This window comes from Paramormyrops kingsleyae, chromosome 6 (genome assembly GCF_048594095.1).
Source record: "Paramormyrops kingsleyae isolate MSU_618 chromosome 6, PKINGS_0.4, whole genome shotgun sequence".
Classification (NCBI taxonomy): domain Eukaryota; kingdom Metazoa; phylum Chordata; class Actinopteri; order Osteoglossiformes; family Mormyridae; genus Paramormyrops; species Paramormyrops kingsleyae.
In genome coordinates this window covers 27,032,492-27,052,059 of record NC_132802.1, presented here as the reverse complement: position 1 = coordinate 27,052,059, position 19,568 = coordinate 27,032,492, and the positions used below count along the sequence as shown (strand labels likewise).

General features: G+C 44.5%; 1 protein-coding gene across 2 annotated transcripts; it reads left to right on the top strand.

The window, feature by feature from the left end:
• Positions 1-1,794: 1,794 nt before the first annotated feature.
• On the top strand, positions 1,795-19,104 carry acvr1ba (activin A receptor type 1Ba). Of its 2 annotated transcripts, none has more exons than XM_023844485.2 (9): positions 1,795-2,201; positions 11,814-12,053; positions 12,365-12,616; positions 13,140-13,370; positions 13,531-13,698; positions 13,917-14,073; positions 14,412-14,536; positions 14,980-15,110; positions 15,207-19,104. In XM_023844485.2, the coding sequence occupies exons 1-9, from the start codon at positions 2,111-2,113 to the stop codon at positions 15,330-15,332; spliced, it is 1,521 nt and encodes a 506-aa protein (XP_023700253.1). In that variant the 5' UTR covers positions 1,795-2,110; the 3' UTR covers positions 15,333-19,104. The 2 variants fall into 2 exon arrangements, with proteins under 2 accessions (XP_023700253.1, XP_023700254.1); XM_023844486.2 differs by lacking the exon at positions 1,795-2,201 and adding an exon at positions 7,429-7,633.
• Positions 19,105-19,568: the final 464 nt, after the last annotated feature.

Here is a 19,568-nt window from a genome sequence, read left to right as displayed (position 1 = left end):
CAGGGGTATCTCTGTCCTTGTTTCCTAAACACTGACCAACACTCAGCTATGTCTTCTGTTCCTCTCTGTGTCTCTCTCACGGTCTCAGTAGGCTCATTCCAAGTTGCACAGCCTTGAAATTTGGACACAGCACACACACGCACACACACGGTCTGTACTGAGAAATCTGCAGATACATTTGACAGCTTGATAACAGCTAAGCTTTCGGCTACATGTTGCAGTGGCAGACCAAAGTTGGGGACAGCATCCCCATGGAGGGAAAAGTGATAGGTAACTAAATAGATAATGCTTTAAGATTGCAAAGGAAAACTGTAGATGTTAAACACACTCTTTCTCGGGCAAATACGAATGAGCTTGGCCACAGGCGAGATTTGGAATCCTAGTGATACATTTTTGTGTCTACAGGGAATATATAATTTTTTGAACATGTTGCTTCGGTAACACATTCATCAATTTATCACAAGGGCAGAAGAAAGATGCTAAAATGTATGGAGTGATAAAAAAGGACAGATATACCTAACAGGTCATTCATGCACCCTGTAAGAACCCTGTTTTCATGGCTGCCTACAGATCATAGACATCAATATGTCTGTGTACCAAAAACTGTAAAGTTCTTTTTAAACAAGCACACAGTCTTTCAGGGACTAATTTAACACATAGATGCTCTTACATTGAAAAAAAACTATCTGTGCTCTTTTCTCTTCCAGTTATCACGCTTCATGCCATCCTTGACAATTAAGGTGGAAAATACATTTTAAGGTGGAACTTAACTCATGCTTAGGTCAAAATGCTGTGACCGATCCATGTTTTAAATAGGGTTTTTTAACGAGACTAATAAGACATGTAAAAAAAAAGACTGACATGCTGTTAATAATTTAATTCACACTGGACTAACAAATAAAGGATACCTAAACAGTAGGGTCTATTTAGTCCATAACCTTCTACTTAAGCCACGATGCAGAGCTCTGCTCATCCAAGGGGATCCTTGCGAGAGGGCATTCAAATGTTACTTTTTCTGTCCAGTTGTTTTGACCACCTTGGCAAGGCGAGCGGAAAGTGCCATGAAAGATGGTTGTCTGTGACAGACAATGGGAGACAACAGACTGGTAGAACATCATCAGTTGTACCGAGGTCCCAGTCTGTGCAAAGCTGCCAATGTCTTCTCCTATGCCAAGAGCTCAAACCAGCCCATCTGTCTGGAAGATTCTCACATCCCTCGCTTCTTGCCAGAAAGCCTTGGAAGAAAATCTTTAGAAGCTTATTTTGTGGCTGAGATCAAGATTCTCACAAACTCCACTCTTTATCCAGTCGCTTGCCAATGCTTTTGAACGTGGAGGCCGTCCAGGCGAATCGGCTTCTGAGTTATGCATGCATTTACAGATGCTTGTTGTGTGTTGTTTGTGAACTAGCTTTTTTGCATTTTTCTGCATTAAAACATTATGTGTGTATAGCATGACTGCGGATATTCTAAATTGTGAAGGCTTTCCTCAGTACCAATGAACATTCTGATTACTTATTGAAAAAAATAATAGAGTGGGTTTACAGTATATTAGCTAAACCATCTTTTCTGTTTTTCCTAGGTTATTTAAGATTAACATTACACATAATGCGCAGGATAAACCAATTATTTTACATATTGAAAGAATTCGCGTTCATTTAAAGAATATATACGGAATGACGTAAACTGGATGTATTTTCAAATGATCCGCGCAGATTTCCTTATGTGGCTAAGGTTTATATAAAAATTTCCGGAAGAAAAACTTTAAATCGAACAGACTAAATACGCACACTTGCGGCGCATTCTGACATAGCCAACGATCGCATGTTGGCAGATCTTAAGCAAATGCACAGACGCTCGTCTGGATTTGCGTTTCAAATATGCTTTCTGACTCATGTCCCGAACTAACCTTTTAAGCTAAGGCTGCCCCTCACTTTCCACTGTGTTTGTCCTGCACAGCCACAGAAAGGGAAAATGTCTCACCACAACAAAAGGGCCGGAGCGGCGTGGCGTCCCCTTTAAGCGGCGTATCCCTTTAAGCGCCTGGCTGGCCGCGCTCGCTGTGTGTTTAAGGTCTGGCTCCCTTGTCAATATCACACTTTGAATGTATCAATGCAAAGCGATGGGAATCTTGCAGACATGGCTACAAGACGAACGATTTTAACACTGCTGGCCCTGGCTGGCCTATTTAGAGCTTCAGTCGGTAAGTACAAGAAAACATTTGATTTATCCTTGCCTATCTCCTGTGTACCTATTTATTTATTTTATCGCGATGTGTAAGGCGAGTTGGAGCACTAGGCATTTCCTACCATGATCGCTTAACATGGCGCTGCCTGGGACAGTCACTCAGGCGTGAGATCATGCTGATTTATAGTTTGCTTGCTATTAAACTAGCATTATTATTTTTTCCTGCCGCCATTCATCACCGATCATTTATATCGTGGTAAATCTGTTAATTGCAGTTAATGATTCAGTATCAGTTGTACATCCCCACCTTTCGGATTCCATGTATTGTTTCGATCGATAAATGGCTGTTAACCGAGTGGGCGACAATCACTCGTCTCACCTTTAGCGATCCGGCGGATTTAGTCGGATAGATTTCCGCGGTGGAATTTTATTTTTGTCATTTGGAGACTATGGCCAACTTGTTTATTTTTTTTTTATAACCATAAATATTATTCGGCTCTTTGTAGCGCTGCCCCCCTTAACGTGAGAAAGCTAAGCTAGCTTAACTGGGACTGATGTCTGTAAGATGGCAAGGTAATCGGACCCCGGTGTTATTAGGCTATCAGACGGCACACTAATCCATTTTTCCATTGTAAAATGTATGATGCTGCTTCATCATGGATACTGAAAGCTGACCAGCTAACTAAATTGTCATTGAACAGATACCGTGATCTTACTATTATTTTTTCCACTGTTGCCGTGTTTATTTTTTATTTTTCTAGGTTTTAGATTTAACGTTTGGGGGCTCCAGATGGTGCTTGACCATCTAGATTATTTTGTCATTGGGTAATGGCACCGGTTACCTTCATTGAGATGAAACCAGACATGGGTTCAGGCCAGTCTTTTTGGTGAACAGCAGCGTTTTGTAATAATAGTGACCCAGTATAAAGCAGCATGTCCGTGTGCTGTGTATTCACGGCACGTACGAAATTGCTGAATTAAAAAAAAGCACCCGTATGTTGTAATGAAAGTTATCTGATCCATTAGTCTCGTATCACAGCGGACCAAAACAAGCGGTTTCGACTCCGTCGCGTTGCTCGCCCCCGGGTGTGCGCGTACGTGCGCGTACGTGCATGCGGCTCCGCTGCGGAGCCTGTGGTGTGTTTAAAGGTTGCATGTTTCGGGGTGATTGTCAATGCGACCGGACACCGCATATTAAACTGATCTTTACCCTTTTCGTTCATGAATTTTACTTTCAAAATTTATTTTTCTGCTGTCGTGAAGCTTGTTTACATTGAACAGGTTGAATTAAAGGGGCTACCAATGGGGGGATAAGGGGAATGGGGAAACAAACGTTTTAAATAATCAAGTTCCTCTTACCATGACAGGCTGGGTGACGTTTGTACGGCAATTCTCAATAATTATAATATATTTTGGGTGTGTGCTGGCCCATACGTGAATGTGGTACAAATTTGTTAAATTGGAAAGTAAAGAAATGCATGTAGGCTACTCTGACAATTGCTTGATTTAATGACTCCCCACTTTACTGAATATCACGTCTATTGGTTTAAACCAGTGATCTTTTGAAGTACGTCTGTCTGCAGAACAATTCGTACGACGGATTTGTAATATGTGTGTCAAGTAATCCTTACATGATCAAAAACTATATGTGAGTTAAATTGCTACAAAACGTGCTATGGTAAAGTGAGTGTTTTCCTGATCGGGCAGTAAAGCTGATATTCCCGATGACCAAACGAGATATGCCCTTGCCGCTGTAACGTGTTTTGCTGCTTTGCATGTAAATAAGGGGCCGCTTTGTGACCAACTGTCACGGCAGCCTTGCATTCATCCCGTCCAGACCAAAGTCAAAGTTGAAGTCTGGGCGCTTTGTGATGAAAATGAGGGTAAACGTGGCCGTTTTTGCACCTGAGGTGGACTGAACAGCTGCCTCTTGTCTTTTTGGCTGAGCTTGTCTGGTTCCATCTAAGACGCTGACGGCTTTATTTTTGTCTTTGGTGTAAAAATGCCGAGCAGTTTCACTGTTTCATTAAAAGCACAAGGCCGATGTCGAAAAATATTTTTTCCCTGCTGCCTTTATTTGTCATTATGAATCCATTACTCTGCTAGTCAGGGTTACGCATGATGTTTACTTTCTTACATAATTGCTTGTTTAAGGTGTAGCGTCCACACTTTACTCCACAGAAAGGCGATGGATTTGAAAAGGCAACGGATAGTGGATTTAGAATGAAGTGAGAAACGTCCTTTTTGATTTAGAATAGGGGTTATTGTGCTGCGTCATTGCTCCAGTCTGCTCCACAGCAGACCCTTATGCTCTTTTCGAATTTTAATATTAATTTAATGAGGAAATGCGACGTCTTTAGTATTCTAGTAGAAAGACGTTTTTAGGGACACTTCTATGGCAGGATTGCATGTTTGGGCCTAGAACCTGTCACTTCGCACCCTTCAGGAGGGGAGGATGTTCTCTTGTCACGGCTTGCCACACTGAAGGCGATGGATTCGTTACCCTATCCTCTGACTCTTGAGTTCTGTCTGCATCAGCAGGGTTGTTGGGTTTGTGGTGCTCTGTCATATTAATTTGAACTGTAATACACTCCCTCTATAATTAAAAAAGATCCCAAAACAAATGGTGAAATGGACTTAGTGGAAAGATGATTGGCATATTGTAAAAAAGGTGGGGGAAAAATCACTAATAAATACCTAATTTTTGTGAAAATTCACTTTTGACTGTGTGGCTCAAATATCACACTCCGTTGTCAACACAGTGGCCACAGTGAGGAGAAAGTCTTTTGAGCTGAAGGTGATGCTCTTCGTATTCGGGGTTTGACCAGCTGGGCTGGTGGCCTTGCGTCGAGGTGTCGGGGGGGGGGTTATTAAGCAGGCATGTGCAGCGGGAGCCAATGGCCTGTTTAGCAGCATTTTGGAGTGCCGTCGTAAGAGCTCTCACACGCTCTGAGAACCACGCTGACTCTGCTAATCCTCTGAGTTAGGAGACCTGCCAGTGACCGTTCATAAACATGTCCACCTTTAAATGTGATACAAGTGCCAAGTCAGGTCTGGCAATGAGATTATTACCACAGCTTGCTTGTTATTAATCTTACTACTTAAAGATGGACAGCGTGTATTGTGGAGGTTGAAGACATGGGCTCCTTATCTGAAAGATGTGAGTCCAAACCTCTACCGTAATGCCGTTGAGCGGCTATTTGGCATGAATTGTTCCAGTAAACAACCCAGCTGGTTAAAAGTGTATAACTGTGGGTACTTTTCAGTTAAATGTAAGTTAATTGGGAGATCTGAATTGTGTGCTGTTCATTAGACATTTTTTTTTTATGTTGAAGTGCAATTGTTCTCAGACAAGTGGAACAGTTTATTCTAGGTGTAATTAAACCTGTTTCAGCAACCAGGAAAGGCTTTCAGGAATGAGACATTAATTCTTGAAGGAATTCAGTATGCTGTAGCTGAAATGTATGGTAAATGTCTGTGGCATTTGTCCAGAGGTGTGACTGTTGTAGAGGAGCCTTAAGAGGCACATTGCCCGTAGGTTATTTCGTCCCCTGCTGTTTGATATTACTGTCAAAAGCAGGCTACGTTATTTTCACAGTCACTGCACAAAGTTGTTTCCCCCCCCCCCCCATTTTCTCCTCTCCTCTTATAGACATGGCTGGACTTGCTTGACACTCCTGCATGCACAAGTGAACATTCAGATCTGTGCCACCCTGATGTCGTTGTGCCCAGAGTGAAACGGGCCTGTCTTTCTGCGGGTTTTTCCATCAGCAAAACGTCTGTTTTTTTTTTGTTTTTTTTTGGGACTTTACACTGAAATTGCTAACAAAATTAATTTATGCAAAGAGTTTTTTTAGGGGTAGAAAAGTTTTCTTTAATCATTGGTTGGTTTTCGTGTAGCTGCTTATCCAGGACAGGTTTCCAGGGAGATTGGAGCCTGCCCTCGGAAGCTCAGGGCACGCCCTGGATGGGATGCCAGTCCGTCAGGAGGTACACACATGGCCACCATGGTCACACACTGAGGCCAGCTTAGCAACTTCATGTCATTAAACTGCATGGTATTTAATTAGAAAGTACAATGTTCCACTTTGAATTGAGTGTTTACAGCTTTGAGACCCGAATCAAATTCTTTTGATTCTGTGCTGTGGAGAAATTGAACATTTTATCAGTGTTACTGCTGATGTGTATTTTTTTAAAAACCCATCTGTATGTAATTTTGCCAAAGATAATTTCCAACTTAGGAAAATTTTAAACTGGGCTCCTTGGGGGGGGGGGGGGGGGGAGGGGATGAGCAAGTAAAACAATTTATGTCAGATTCGTGTTTTATTAAATGAGCAGACAAAGCATAGCTATGCGTGTGTACTCATGTCTTTAAGGATGAAAGCCAAAGAGCCTACAAACAGCTCTTTGGTGGGTGGGTGTGTGCACGCGCGCGTGCGTGCGTGAGCTTGTGTGTACGCATAATTGTGCGCGGATGCTTGCATGGCTGTTGGGAAGGCTGTTAGTCATGCATCTGAGGTCAGGGTCATGGTTAAATTGGGTTTGGGGGGGGCGTCTGTTCTCTCAGACTTGCCACTGAGCATGGGGAGGGTATTTCTGCGTTAATGGAATGTCCAGTAATGTCTATTGATTGAAAAGGGTTGTTTGGGGGTGTATTACCTTAATTGCAAATGTAGACAGACTGGCCTTGGTGTGACCTGGGCTGGGAGATATTATTGTGTTACTGAGGCACGGTGCCTGAATGATTTCCTGTGTCTGTTTTCTTTATTTCTAGTTTTTCCTCTTTCAGTTATTGTTTGATTTATTTCCTTGGTCTTTTTCTTATTTTTTAATATAATGTACAATGTATCATTTATGCAATTATGCTATTATGGTTTAATGCTAATTTATATTTATTATTGAAGGTAGACTTTACTAAATGCCAGACCATCAGCTGACCTTTTTTCCCATCTGGAATATTTTTGGGGGGTGGGGGGCTGTAAATCTATTAGTCTTGCATTACATCAAGTCTGCATTATTTGCTCAAGGCCTTTTGTTACTTATGATGTTCAACAAAATGTCGAGTCAAGTACACTTTACGTCAGTGTGTATGTAAGTGCAATGGTGGCAATATGCAACGGCAGCCTTGCTATAGGGCAGAATATTCCCCCCGGAAAACCTGAGACAATGTTAAACGGCTGTTTTTGTTTGTGTCTGTTGCGTAATAAAGGCGAGCCGAGCGCTCGTCTGAGCGTGACAGATTGGAGCGGCCCGTAAAGGAAGCATGACGCACTGCTCCTCCGGAGGGGTGCCGGCGTGGCACGCTCCGGATCGGAAGCTGGGCCCAAAGCTGGGACGGGTCCTAGAGTTGGCGTGCCCCGCGGGATGCACGAGAACGTGACTACGGGGACAGTGGCTGTGCTGTAGCAGAGAACAGACCAGAACAGCTCGCCTGGGTGACTCCGTTAGGTACTTTGGTGAAGCTGTCTGCACTTTAAATAATAAAACGATTGCAGCGCTGCTTCTTTTGAAGGCGATGATCATTGCTGGGGGTTTATTAGGATTTATTTTATATTCTTTGTCGTTTGTTGTTATTCTGAAATCCGAGTTTCAGAGACTGAGAAATGTCATGGATTTGACATTAAGATCTGACGTCGATAAATTCCTGAGAAGCCCTGTGGTATGTTTTAGACTTTTTAACCAAATTGTGACGCAGGTCCCACGCAGCGCTCCGCCTTCGATGTGTAGTTTCGGTAAAGTCATACCACTTCCCTTTGAGGAAGAGGGTCTTATTGCAGCAGTTTTCACATTCGAACCTTTTTTTCCTTGGTAGAGATTAAATCTCAATAGTGGCTATAAAATGGTCATGTGAAATTAAAGCAATCTCTTAAGTCAGAGTCTAGACTGTGTTTAATGATGCCTGCAGCTGGCCTTGCTGGCAGACCTCTCGCAGTTGGGGGTTAAATGCCTCCCTGTCTGCTCCACTGCTTTTTTAACCCTGCCCCCCGCCCCCCAACCCCCACCCAGCAAGCAGGTATCTCACCAACCCTTTCACATGCGCTCTCTCCTGCCTTTTCTCACGCGGCCTAATGTTCACACAAAGGGTCGGTGCGACTGCACTGGCTTCCGGGGCGTGCGGCAATTCGCCGTTCAGCACTGCTCACTCACGCGCCCTCTTACGTATGCGCATGTGTCTGCAGACACACCCTGCATGCCGCATTGTTATCCATCTGATTATAACAGTCATCTCTTGCAGTTATGTACTCTGGAAAGTTCTTGCCTAAAGGAAGGACAATGGTACTGATGTTCTAATGGTCAGATTTGGTTTCCAAAGGTTGAGGTGGAGATGCAGGGGGGGCGGGGGGGCACCAGTTTGACCTCCTGCATGCATGCGAGCACAAACATACAAACAAAGAAGCTCCGGAGAACTCCTCTTGCAACCAATGCGCATCTGTCAGTAAGGTGTCATGCTGAACTCCTGGTGATCGGTCTGGGAAAAGTCGCATTCACTGCGTGGTTTCTGTGGACCCTGCTGGTGCTTATTTAACTTGCCCTCACCCGCCCCCCCCCCCCTTATTTTCTTTTTTTCTCTCACTTGGCTACCAGCTTATCCAAGGAATCACTTAGTTTTGCACAATCCGGAAATTGTCATGTAATCATAAATGGGTGGGAAAACGTTGAATGAACCGTTATCTGAGTCTCCAGACGATGCAGAGAGACGTGGCTCTGATTATCCAGACACCCTCGCACCCTAATGCACTTGGATGTGCTCATTGTTTTGTTCGAGTCGCCAATGGCAAGGAAAACAGAAACCCCCTCTCTTGCTCCTTGTGTTCCAAGGCAGTCATTTGGGTAAACAAGGAGAAGGGGTTGATTTATATGTGTGTTATTCACACTTGGGAAATTTGTATTATGTTAACCAATACAACAGCTTGAATTTTTTTTTTTCTCATTTAAGTTCATTGCATTGAGGCTGACTTGACGTTACGCTACAGGCTCTTGTTTTAGCGACTTGAATGATTTCTGCCCACTTATGTCTGGTTGTTCAGATCCTGAAGAAGTCCTAAATTAATTTATATCTTAAATATTTATCTGTGTTTTTACAAAAGACTTTCCATGTGGCTTGAGAGTTTTTATTTGTATATTTTTCTGGTCTATACTCGTGCCCTGTACCTGTCCATCCATCCATCCACACTTTTTGATTTAAATATTTATTTTGATCATGTGGGGACATTTTTGGGGAAAACTTAATTTCATAAAAATATGTGGCTACAATTAATAGATTTAAAAAAAAAAAATACCAGAAGGAATTATGTGGTTTTGTTACCTATGGTTAAGGTTGTCTTAGTCAGGATTTAGGTTTTACCCATAGAAATGAATGGAGACTCCGCACAATGATAGGAATATATGCACTGTCCGTGAGTGCACACGTGCGTGTTTGCATACGGGGCCCCTGTAGCAAGCAAGCCTAAATATATGCAAAAGAAGATGGTGTAAGGTCTCTCCCCCCCCACCCCAGTTTGAGAACCAAAGAGCTGACTGTCAGACAGACTGGCGAAAGAGCAATAAGGTATAGCCTGAAGTCTGTACCCTCCGCGCCCTTTTAGCTGATCTACACTGTCCACATGCAGACCTGCGTTCCATTGGACTGGACGAGCGCAGCGTTGTGTGGTTGTGTGTTCTTGTCTACCCCTAGGCCTGTTTCTAATCCCTCAGATGTGAGCGTCGTCCTTTTTCCGTGAGAAAGTCACTCCTCTGGAAGCACTCTGGCTGAAGGCTCCCGCTAGGAATGAGATCGCTGAAGCAGATGTACTGGAGATCATATCTAACCCTGTAGTCAAAGGTTAAAGTAGAATAGATATTAGAAAGTATTTGCTTGACATTTTTTGTTCTGGAAATGCAAGCCATTAGGAAATTCACAGCATTAGTTTTCCTTGAAATATGGTTAGTCAAAAGTCCTACTACTCATTATGAATTATTAATTACTAAATGATTGGGCCTGTCAGTTTGCCAGTATAGATTACTGGAGTAAGACAATGAGAGCTTTTTTTGTTGGCTTTTTAGAATAACATGAGACATTCCAGCAGTCGTGGGCTCAGTAGTGGATATAGTGGCTGTTTTGCCTTGTTATCAGGGCCTGGCCACCTCTGTAATGGACAGGAAATTCCTTGTGCTTGAACACCATTGTCAACTTGGAGAAGCTCCACCTCCTGTTATTTGGTACTTTGTGGCTTCTTTTCTGTCGCATGAACTGGGAGCCATAAATTTTACACGCTTGTCTCAGAAGTGTGTCGCAATATGAGTGTGGATGTTTATGTCGCAACCGGCTCCCTCGCAGGCCTGTGGGAGTGGTGAGGTCGACCCAGAGGGGACTTATGGGAAGCCTACAGGTCCGATACCGTAATCGGCTGGCTGCCGTCCACAGCACATTTGGACGGCGCTACCGTGGAATGATTCCGCTAAAGACGTCTGCTGGTATCCTGACTCCTGCTTGGAGCCTGTGCGTGGTCCCCAGGACTGTCTCAAACCCCCTGATAACGCTTCCAAACCCCGCTGTAGGACACTAGTCTGACATTCCCATCACACAAAATCTGATCTGAGACATCCTACGTCTGGAATGTCAGGCCGTCCTCTAATACTAGGGGTAGAAAGGCTTAAAAATGAGGCTGCATATTCAGTTCAGTGGCAATTTCAATCGATAACCTTTGCATAATAATAGACGTGGAATTGCTTTTGTTTAAATAAAATGAGCAAATAATGGCATGTGGACTTTGGGGGTGGAGAAACTTCGGAGGAAATGGAGAGATTGCTATTCCAACAAAACGAGTGCGTGAACATTTCAAGAAAGATCTCCTGGATTGATTTTAGTCAAAGATGATGAAATACTATTTTAAGTGATGAAGAGAATGTTCATTCGAAGCAGAGTGTTATTGAGCTCTGGTTCAGGATAAGGACGCAGACGGCACTTGTGTGTTTGTGTGTGTGTGTGTGGTGTCTCTCGTTAGCCATGAGCTACACCTCATTTCAGCAAGCACCTGTTGCACTTTCACTCAGCGGCTCTCGACAGACAGACTGGGACAGACACTCCATAGGCTTTGGATGCTGCCCGTTCCAGAGACGATGGCTGTGCTATGGAATAGACTCCATTGCCTTTTTTTTATTCATAACTATTTTTGTAAATACAGACACTCATTTGATTTATAGGCGTCCTGTATTTTCTTGCCCCTCTGCGCAGGGATATTTTAACAGTAGAAATTTTAGTATATCAGCAACGTCACTGTATCCCTGTCTAATCCATTGAATGTTTGGCTGCTCCTGCTACTATAAACGCATTAAGACCAGGCATGCATGTGCAAGGAGCCATGTGCAACACGTTAAACTATTCTGCCACTTCACAATCTTGTCTCATCCAGTTCACTTGCAGCTGTAGTGTGTTTCATGTGACACTGTCAAGCAAACGGGCACCGTAACTTAGTCCTTTGAAGGAGCTTGCGTTGTCATTCTGGTTTATGTTGTGCGCCCCCTGGTGGTCGGTTTTCAGACACCTCACCTTATGATGATAGTAGCTTTGCCTTGTTCCCACATGTTCACCGAACCCACCCCGTCTCACCCACACCCCCCACCTCTCTGTTTGCTCCTTGCTGCACAGCTTTGAGGTGCAACTGCACGCAGTGCGAGAAGACCGACTATGAGTGCGAGACAGACGGGGCCTGTATGGTGTCCACCTCCCACATCGAGGGCCAGGAGCTCCACATCCGCATCTGCATCACGCGGGACAAGCTGGTGCCGCCGGGGCAGCCCTTCTACTGCCTGAGCGCCGAGGGGCTGCTCAACACCCACTGCTGCTACACTGACTACTGCAACAGCGTCGACCTCAAGGCCCCCATTGGTGAGGCGCAGTGCTGCTGTGCACTGGGTGTGCTTGACACTGTGGGGTCGTTCCTGACCCCCCCCAATCCTACGGTTCATTCTGCACTATAATTTGGGCAATGATTCGCTCCTTCCATGTCTCTCCTGATAGTGGATTAGCGATCGAAGAAAGTTCCACTGCTCCTTTCGTTTGCTTTAATGACTGTTGAAATCCCCGCCGGTGCCGTATAATGTGGCTTTTGTTCAAACACACACGTCTGTTCCATGTAAAGGTCACATGGTGTTTCTACGCTCATGTCAACCGGTCCCCGGAAACATCTCTCTCTCCAGGAACGGCAGAGAAGCAGGCAGATGAGGGCTGGCTGGGGCCCGTGGAGCTGGTGGCCGTCATCGCGGGCCCCGTGTTCCTTCTGTGCGTGCTGTTCGTCGTGGGCGTCTTCCTGTTCCAGCACCACCAGCGCGCATACAGCCACCGGCAGCGGCTGGACGTAGAGGACCCCTCCTGCGATCATCTCTATCTGGCCAAGGACAAGACCCTGCAGGACCTCATCTTTGACCTGTCCACCTCCGGTTCTGGTTCCGGTATGCAGAAAGCTCCGCCGTTCGTGTTCCACCCTTTCACTGCTGTGTTTCTGTTTTCCATACCCCAGGCCCTGATGCCCAATCAGTCACGGTCCCTCCACACCCCAGCACATTTTCTTGTCTCTGTTATCTTTGTGCCAGTGTCAAAACTTTTTTTCCTCCCTTCCCTTGGCTGCCCTCATCCCACCCCTGTTCCTTCCTTTCTTCCATCCCCTTATCACACAGTTCTTTCCTCTATCGCACCCAGAGCCCGGCCTTACAGGTTAACCGTAATTGATGCCCAGCGTTACTATTTTAAAGTGCTCAGCACAGTCCCAGATGCTAACGGGTCTCACAGAGATGCCCCGCAGGGGACACACGTAAGCTAATATGGCAGCAACGCAAGGTCACCTGAAACTAGACACCGATGCCTGTTTGTCGCTCGATTGCAAATCCGTGCCAAATTATCCTCTTGGGTCCGAGTGCAATGTGATACGTGTGACCCTCGCTTGCCTCTAAAATGTGCTGTGGGCTGGTCTGCCAGGCCTGCCCCTGTTTGTACAGCGGACTGTGGCGCGGACCATCGTGCTGCAGGAGATCATCGGGAAAGGCCGCTTCGGGGAGGTGTGGCGGGGCAAGTGGCGCGGCGGCGACGTGGCCGTCAAGATCTTCTCATCCCGCGAGGAACGCTCCTGGTTCCGCGAGGCTGAAATCTACCAGACCATCATGCTTCGGCACGAGAACATCCTTGGCTTCATCGCCGCCGACAACAAAGGTACGCGCGGCCGACTCCAGCTCCTGCCCGACTCTGACAGTCAGGGAGTTTGTTTTTGTTCAAGCTGTAGCACCTGGATTTCTGTGAGCATCGTCACAGGGATTCCAGGGTCAGTCATCTTCTGGCTCATTCACTAGACTATATCTCTGACGTCCTGCAGACAACGGCACCTGGACTCAGTTGTGGCTGGTATCTGACTACCACGAGCATGGCTCCTTGTTTGACTACCTGAACTACTACACCGTCTCCATCGAGGGCATGGTCAAGCTGACCCTCTCGGCGGCCAGTGGTCTGGCACACCTGCACATGGAGATCCTGGGCACACAGGGTAAGACCATCGAACTTGATTATTGGGTGACGTGAGGCTGTAGTCAGAGCACGGAGGAGGGTGAAGATCTGGGGCTTTTCTCGCATGGAAGTTGGTTACTCGGTTAAAGTTGTTCACTTGTAGCCAGAAGGTTGCTCCGATTAAATATCTAGCTATGGGAACTTGTGATAAGCAGATACGAACGATGCAATGAGGTGAATCCGTGTTTCATTGCCCAGGTAAGCCGGGGATCGCCCACCGTGACCTCAAATCCAAGAACATCCTGGTGAAGAAGAACTGCACGTGTGCAATCGCAGACCTGGGCCTGGCCGTGCGCCACGAGTCCATCACTGACACCATCGACATTGCTCCCAACCAGCGTGTGGGAACCAAGAGGTACATCACACATACTCCACATTAACTGTACCCCCCCCCACCCCGCCAGTCCCCAGACTGACCATGCAGCCCTGACCACCTGCTTCCTTCACGCGTTTTCACAAACTGTCAGCTCAGAGCTCTGCCTCTAACACAGTTACTACTCCCTCTGATGTTACTGGCCAGCAGTCTTTAGCCGGTTTTGATTAGTAAGCCTGACATAGTAGTCACTCGAGTGCCCAATGACACTTTCAAATAAGAGGTTCAGTTCTGCTGCTTGTATATTTCAGCCGAGGCTGAGAATGATCAGGAAGTCATGTGGTTTCTGTGAATCTGAGAGCGTTTGTCTTGCATGTCAGGTACATGGCCCCTGAGGTCTTGGATGAGACCATCAACATGAAGCACTTTGACTCGTTCAAGTGCGCCGACATCTACGCTTTGGGCCTCGTGTACTGGGAGATAGCACGCCGCTGCAACACTGGGGGTGAGATGCCGGGTTGTGACAAAATAGGGGGGGTGCAAGGCCTTCCTGATCTTCTGAGCTGAGTTTTATGGTTTACAACAACAACAAAATTAGTAGTCTTGGCAAATGACAAAATATTTAAATTACAAAAAATCACTTTCAGCTATATGGTTGGACTATAATATGAACAAGTCACCATCTGTTTTTGAAATTGTTAATCAAGGGGTATGAACTAGTACATGTCATGGTTCTGTATTCCATGCCAATATCCTGTTTAGTTTTGAAACTGGTTAATTAAATGAAGCTTTAACATTAACGTATTGTGCCTGTGAAAATACAAGGGTGTTAGTGGCGGAGTTCTGTGCAGGCCGATGCCTCGTTACCTAGCGTGATGCAGATTAGTTTGCCCCAAAGTGGACTTTTGGTAGTACAGTCAGGTTGTGAGGACACTGTCATGTGCCCAGGAGTCCACGAAGAGTACCAGCTGCCTTACTTCGACCTGGTACCCCCTGACCCGTCCATCGAGGAGATGAGGAAGGTGGTGTGTGAGCAGAGGCTTCGTCCCAGTGTGCCCAACTGGTGGCACAGTTACGAGGTACGAGGTCGGGCCGCCTTGCCACATGGGCTGTGTGTCGGCTGCCCTCCATCCATCCATTGAAGCTGACGTCTCTCCCCCCCCCCCCCAATGCAGGCCTTGCGTGTGATGGCGAAGATCATGCGGGAGTGTTGGTACGCCAACGGGGCGGCCCGACTGACAGCTCTGCGCATCAAGAAGACACTGTCCCAGTTGAGTGTGCAGGAGGACATTAAGATCTGAGCACACGTTTGTTGTCATTTTTTATTACATTTGTTGTAGGAGACGCACAAGAGAGGAGACAAAGGACAATTTTAAGAAGACCTGCCAGTTTTTATAGTCACAGTCCAGGTTGTGACAAGGCCTACCTCACATTTTCAGCCAAAACTACTGAGAACTCTGCCCCTCCTTTCCCGCCCATTCTTTGTTTACCGTCTGCCTGGCCCTCCCCACACCCACTCGGCTCCCCCTACCCTACCCATGATTGTCCGGCCCTTTCCAAGCTGGCTGCCCATTTTAAGTGCTACTACTTTCAAAATTTTCTGTTTATGGCAGGAATTTTAATGATAGCGATTTTTGTTTTCTTTTATTCTTAGTTTTTTTTTTTTGTCTAAACTTTCTCCATTGCATATATATATATATATATTACTTTGGCGACCTTCTTTTAACTTTTATTTTAGGGATTTTTAGTGGGTATTTATTAATTTTGTGGTATTTGCTTTACTTTGTGTTTCTTCTTTTCCCTGCAAGGCTGCTTCATTTTGCTGTGCTGATAATGTGAAAAGAAAAGAAAAAAAAACTTCAAAAATGAGGTAAATTGCCTCGTAAACATACAGGCAGGGTGTAGCATCTCCTACGTGTGTTTTAGCTCCAGAGAACCAGGCCACAGGCTGGAGAGGTGCCCTGTGGGACCTGCCTCACAGGTTAATGATGGAGAGCGTTCGTTCCAAACTGTGTGAGCTATGCGCTCAAGACGGGAAGAGAGCCTCTTTCCAGCTGATGAAATGACTATCCAGGTGCTCGCAAATCAAGTCGACACTGTCCAAAAGTCATGTGATTGGTGCGCAACCTGCAAAGGTGTCAAAGTGGTGCTGATATTGTAGCCACTCTTCTGAGAGCCGCCGTGCAGCTCTTTGAGGCGTCTGAACCGATCACCTGCTCACGAACAATCCTTTCCAGATAATCAGAGCATCAAATGCTTCATCATGCTGTATAGGCAACGATCTCAACGTTTTGAAACGGTGAAGGTTTCAGGTAACCTTTAAAGCCAAGAAGTAGTTGTGATGAGTTTGCAGGACACCAGGGAAGCCGGTTAAAGAGACGGTGCTGTACGACCAGTAAGACGGACTGGCTCTGAGCCGGAGACTCCCCATGTCACCACTTACAGCCAGTTGCATCCTGTATCGTGAGAATGGTTTGCAGGAAAAGAGGTTTCTTGGTGACATTGCCACTCAGGCTCAAAATGCTGCTAGTCCCAAAACATAGTTTCTCCCTTTATTCACTGATGGTGTCCGAAACACTGAGCAAATGAAGTGAATGAAATGGCAGTTTGTAAAATATATCTGTATTCTGTATATAGATGAGTCCAGTCATTTCGTCCCACTTCACAAACTACTGTATTCTTCTCTTCCCCATCAGATACAAGGTACAAATGATCTGTAATAAACTGAACGTTTACAACTTCAATGGTACTATATTTATTTATACAGCTTTTATAGATTTTCATGTTCTTCCCTGGAAAGATGAACGTTCTTTTTTATACTTGTAAATATACCTGCATGTAACATACTTGCAAAATGCGTGTTTTTTTTTTTTGTGCATTTTTCCCCTTTTCCTCCATACACAAACTGTAAATAAGTTGTATAAATTTTTGTGTTTTTTTTTTTCTAGTAGTAAAAACTATGGTTGTTCCCAGCTTTGGAATTATCCGTAAGGAATACCGCTGTACTTATAGATTAAAACCTGAGGTTTTAATCTTTTTACTTTTTTTATAATTATACAGCGCCTTTAATAAATGTAGCTATGTTTCCAGTGTGCAAGGGGTAATTCTCATTTTTATTGCCAAGTTTCACAGGAACACCTTGTACTCCTGCTAACCTAATTGTGATGTAGGACTTCACCCAGCGAACAGCTTAGTATAATGAGCAGACTCCAGGGGTAACCTCCTTCCGGCTGAAACAGAAGAACATAGCCTTGTCCCCCCATGAAATGAATTGGGAAACTGGGTGAAATTTTATACAAGGCATGTTTATTATGAGATGTATTAAACACTACAATACAGTTGTATTTTTAAAGCCAGTACTAGTGCCTGTGGTGTTGTGCCCTTTCTGGGGTGCTGTTTGTACAAGGGCGGATAAAATAATAAAAATACCTAACAATATTAAGGATATATTGTTACCCTTATATTATTACCCTTTTACCTACAGAACAGCCTCAGTCACACAAATCCTGAGCTGTGTGTAGTGGGGTATTTCATCATTCTTCATGAAAACATGCCTACAGTTTAAGGAATGAAGGTGCTGGAAATGTACTTGTTGCACTGAGCTGCCCATAAAGGTTTAGTGATGTTTGAATCCACTATAGAATTTCTTAGTGTTTGTTGGGGTGTTCTGATAGGGAGGTGTTTGCACCATGAGGAGTACTTGGTCCTGTAAAATGGTCTCCTATTTGTTTTTATGGCCGTTATATGACTATGCAGAGCAATCATTGGATTTAAGAACTCCCATAAGACAACAAAGGTGCCGATTCAGTTCACTGGCGTTTTTGCGGCTGTACTTTCGCGGTGTTTACCCTGCTTCAGGTTAAATCGCTGTTCCTTTTTGCCAGTAGTTTCTCTGTGGTTGCTATACACCGCCACAATTTTTGAGGCTTTCCTTAGAAGCATTCAGGAATTTCTGTTACTATTGCAGTGCCCTGCAATCGGTTGGTGCCCCATCCTGGGTTGTTCCCTGCCTTACGCCAGTTACAGAAAATGAAGAAGGTTACTAATGCACTCCGAATTCTGACTAACTATCTTTCCGCTTTGGACGTTAGTAGCTTTGAATACTCACCAGATGGCCAAATCCTTTTCACAGTTCACCCCAGCCTAATGTGACACCTTTGTAGCTGCATTTGTAATTCTGATATAGTTAGAACGGGGTTTATTTTTCTATGCTGTATTTCTTTAAACAGATAGTAGTTATCTAGTCTTACTGCTGTCATTTTTCTTGCCCCCCGAAAAATAGCTTGTAACAAACTGCTGAAGGGATTTCCCCAAGTAAACAACAACCGCACTACTAAATGCCATCTGATTTCCTTTGTGTAATGTGGCCGAAACCGATGCAATGGAAACTTCACTTAACCCCACTTCCTGAAAGAAAAGTGAAATTTCTGATTGAATTGAAACCATACTGACGAAGTTGTTAAGGAATTATGACGTGTGTCATGTATGATTACAATAAATTGAGGTGTGGGGTGTATTATCAAGAAGATAGATATGATTTTTCATTAAGCATCACTTTTTCTGGTCTCGTGGTCAGTTCGAAGCTAAAAAGAGATTTTTGTTAATGAGTAGCTAGCAGGAAGCACCGGAAATTACGGCAACTAGAAAGTTTGACAGTGAGTAACAAGGTTAATGTTTCTGAGTTTTCATACCTTATACTTGGAGTGAATCCTACTCCAAATTATACAAATGTATTAACAGTCTGGTCACACAAAGGTGAAATGCCTCTTTCGTACAGCCACTCTACATGTGAGTAATCAAGTTGGACTTCAGCTATTTGCAGTGCTTCTGATGACAAGGAAATGTGTAGGTGTGTTTCTGTTTACAGGGCATAAAAGTGTTATGCAATCTAAAATTAAGACAGGAGTAATGCTGAGTTTTTGCTGGCAAGTGTTTTGAAGCCAGAGTTATGGAAATTCAATAAGCTACAATACTTGAGATTTTCAAATTTTTTGTTGTAAAGCAAATCTTGCAGGAGGAGTTTGTAAAATGTAAGTGAAACTGTAATAAATGCCTTTTTCCTATTTTCTCTTGCATCTTGATTCCTTTGGTTTATTTTATCAGGAGAAAAATAAAATGTACAGTGCTACTCTACCATCATAGGATGTTCTAAGTTGACCTTCACCTGTCTGAAACTCATTGATGGCACAAAATTCTGCATGAACCACTCTTCCACCCGCTTTAAAGCCTTCCGTCTTAGTGATTTCAACATGCAGCATATATGTTTTTATATATAACAGATGAGTCTTTACATTAGACATTTACATTAAAGACACTGAAGTTTGATTTTTATTTACCGTGTTGCTGTTAGTGAATCATCACTGTACAGAGACCTCTCTGTCAAATTGGGGTGGTTGATAAAGTGGTCCTTTAAAGCTTCCAGTACTTTCTGGGCACCTTTAAACAGTCACCCCAGATATGGCCGCATGTGTGGACCAAGGCCTGCAAGGCAGGACTCCCTTCTGCCCTGTGAGGTCTAGCAGAGATATAAACACCTC

What these genes read in the sequence shown, in the direction of transcription:
- acvr1ba (XM_023844485.2), top strand. Translation starts at nt 2,111, where the DNA reads ATGCAAAGCGATGGGAATCTTGCAGACATGGCTACAAGACGAACGATT. An exon ending in CATCGCCGCCGACAACAAAG is followed by an intron (nt 13,371 to 13,530) that starts GTACGCGCGGCC and finishes GACGTCCTGCAG; the next exon opens with ACAACGGCACCTGGACTCAG. An exon ending in ACGCCGCTGCAACACTGGGG is followed by an intron (nt 14,537 to 14,979) that starts GTGAGATGCCGG and finishes TCATGTGCCCAG; the next exon opens with GAGTCCACGAAGAGTACCAG.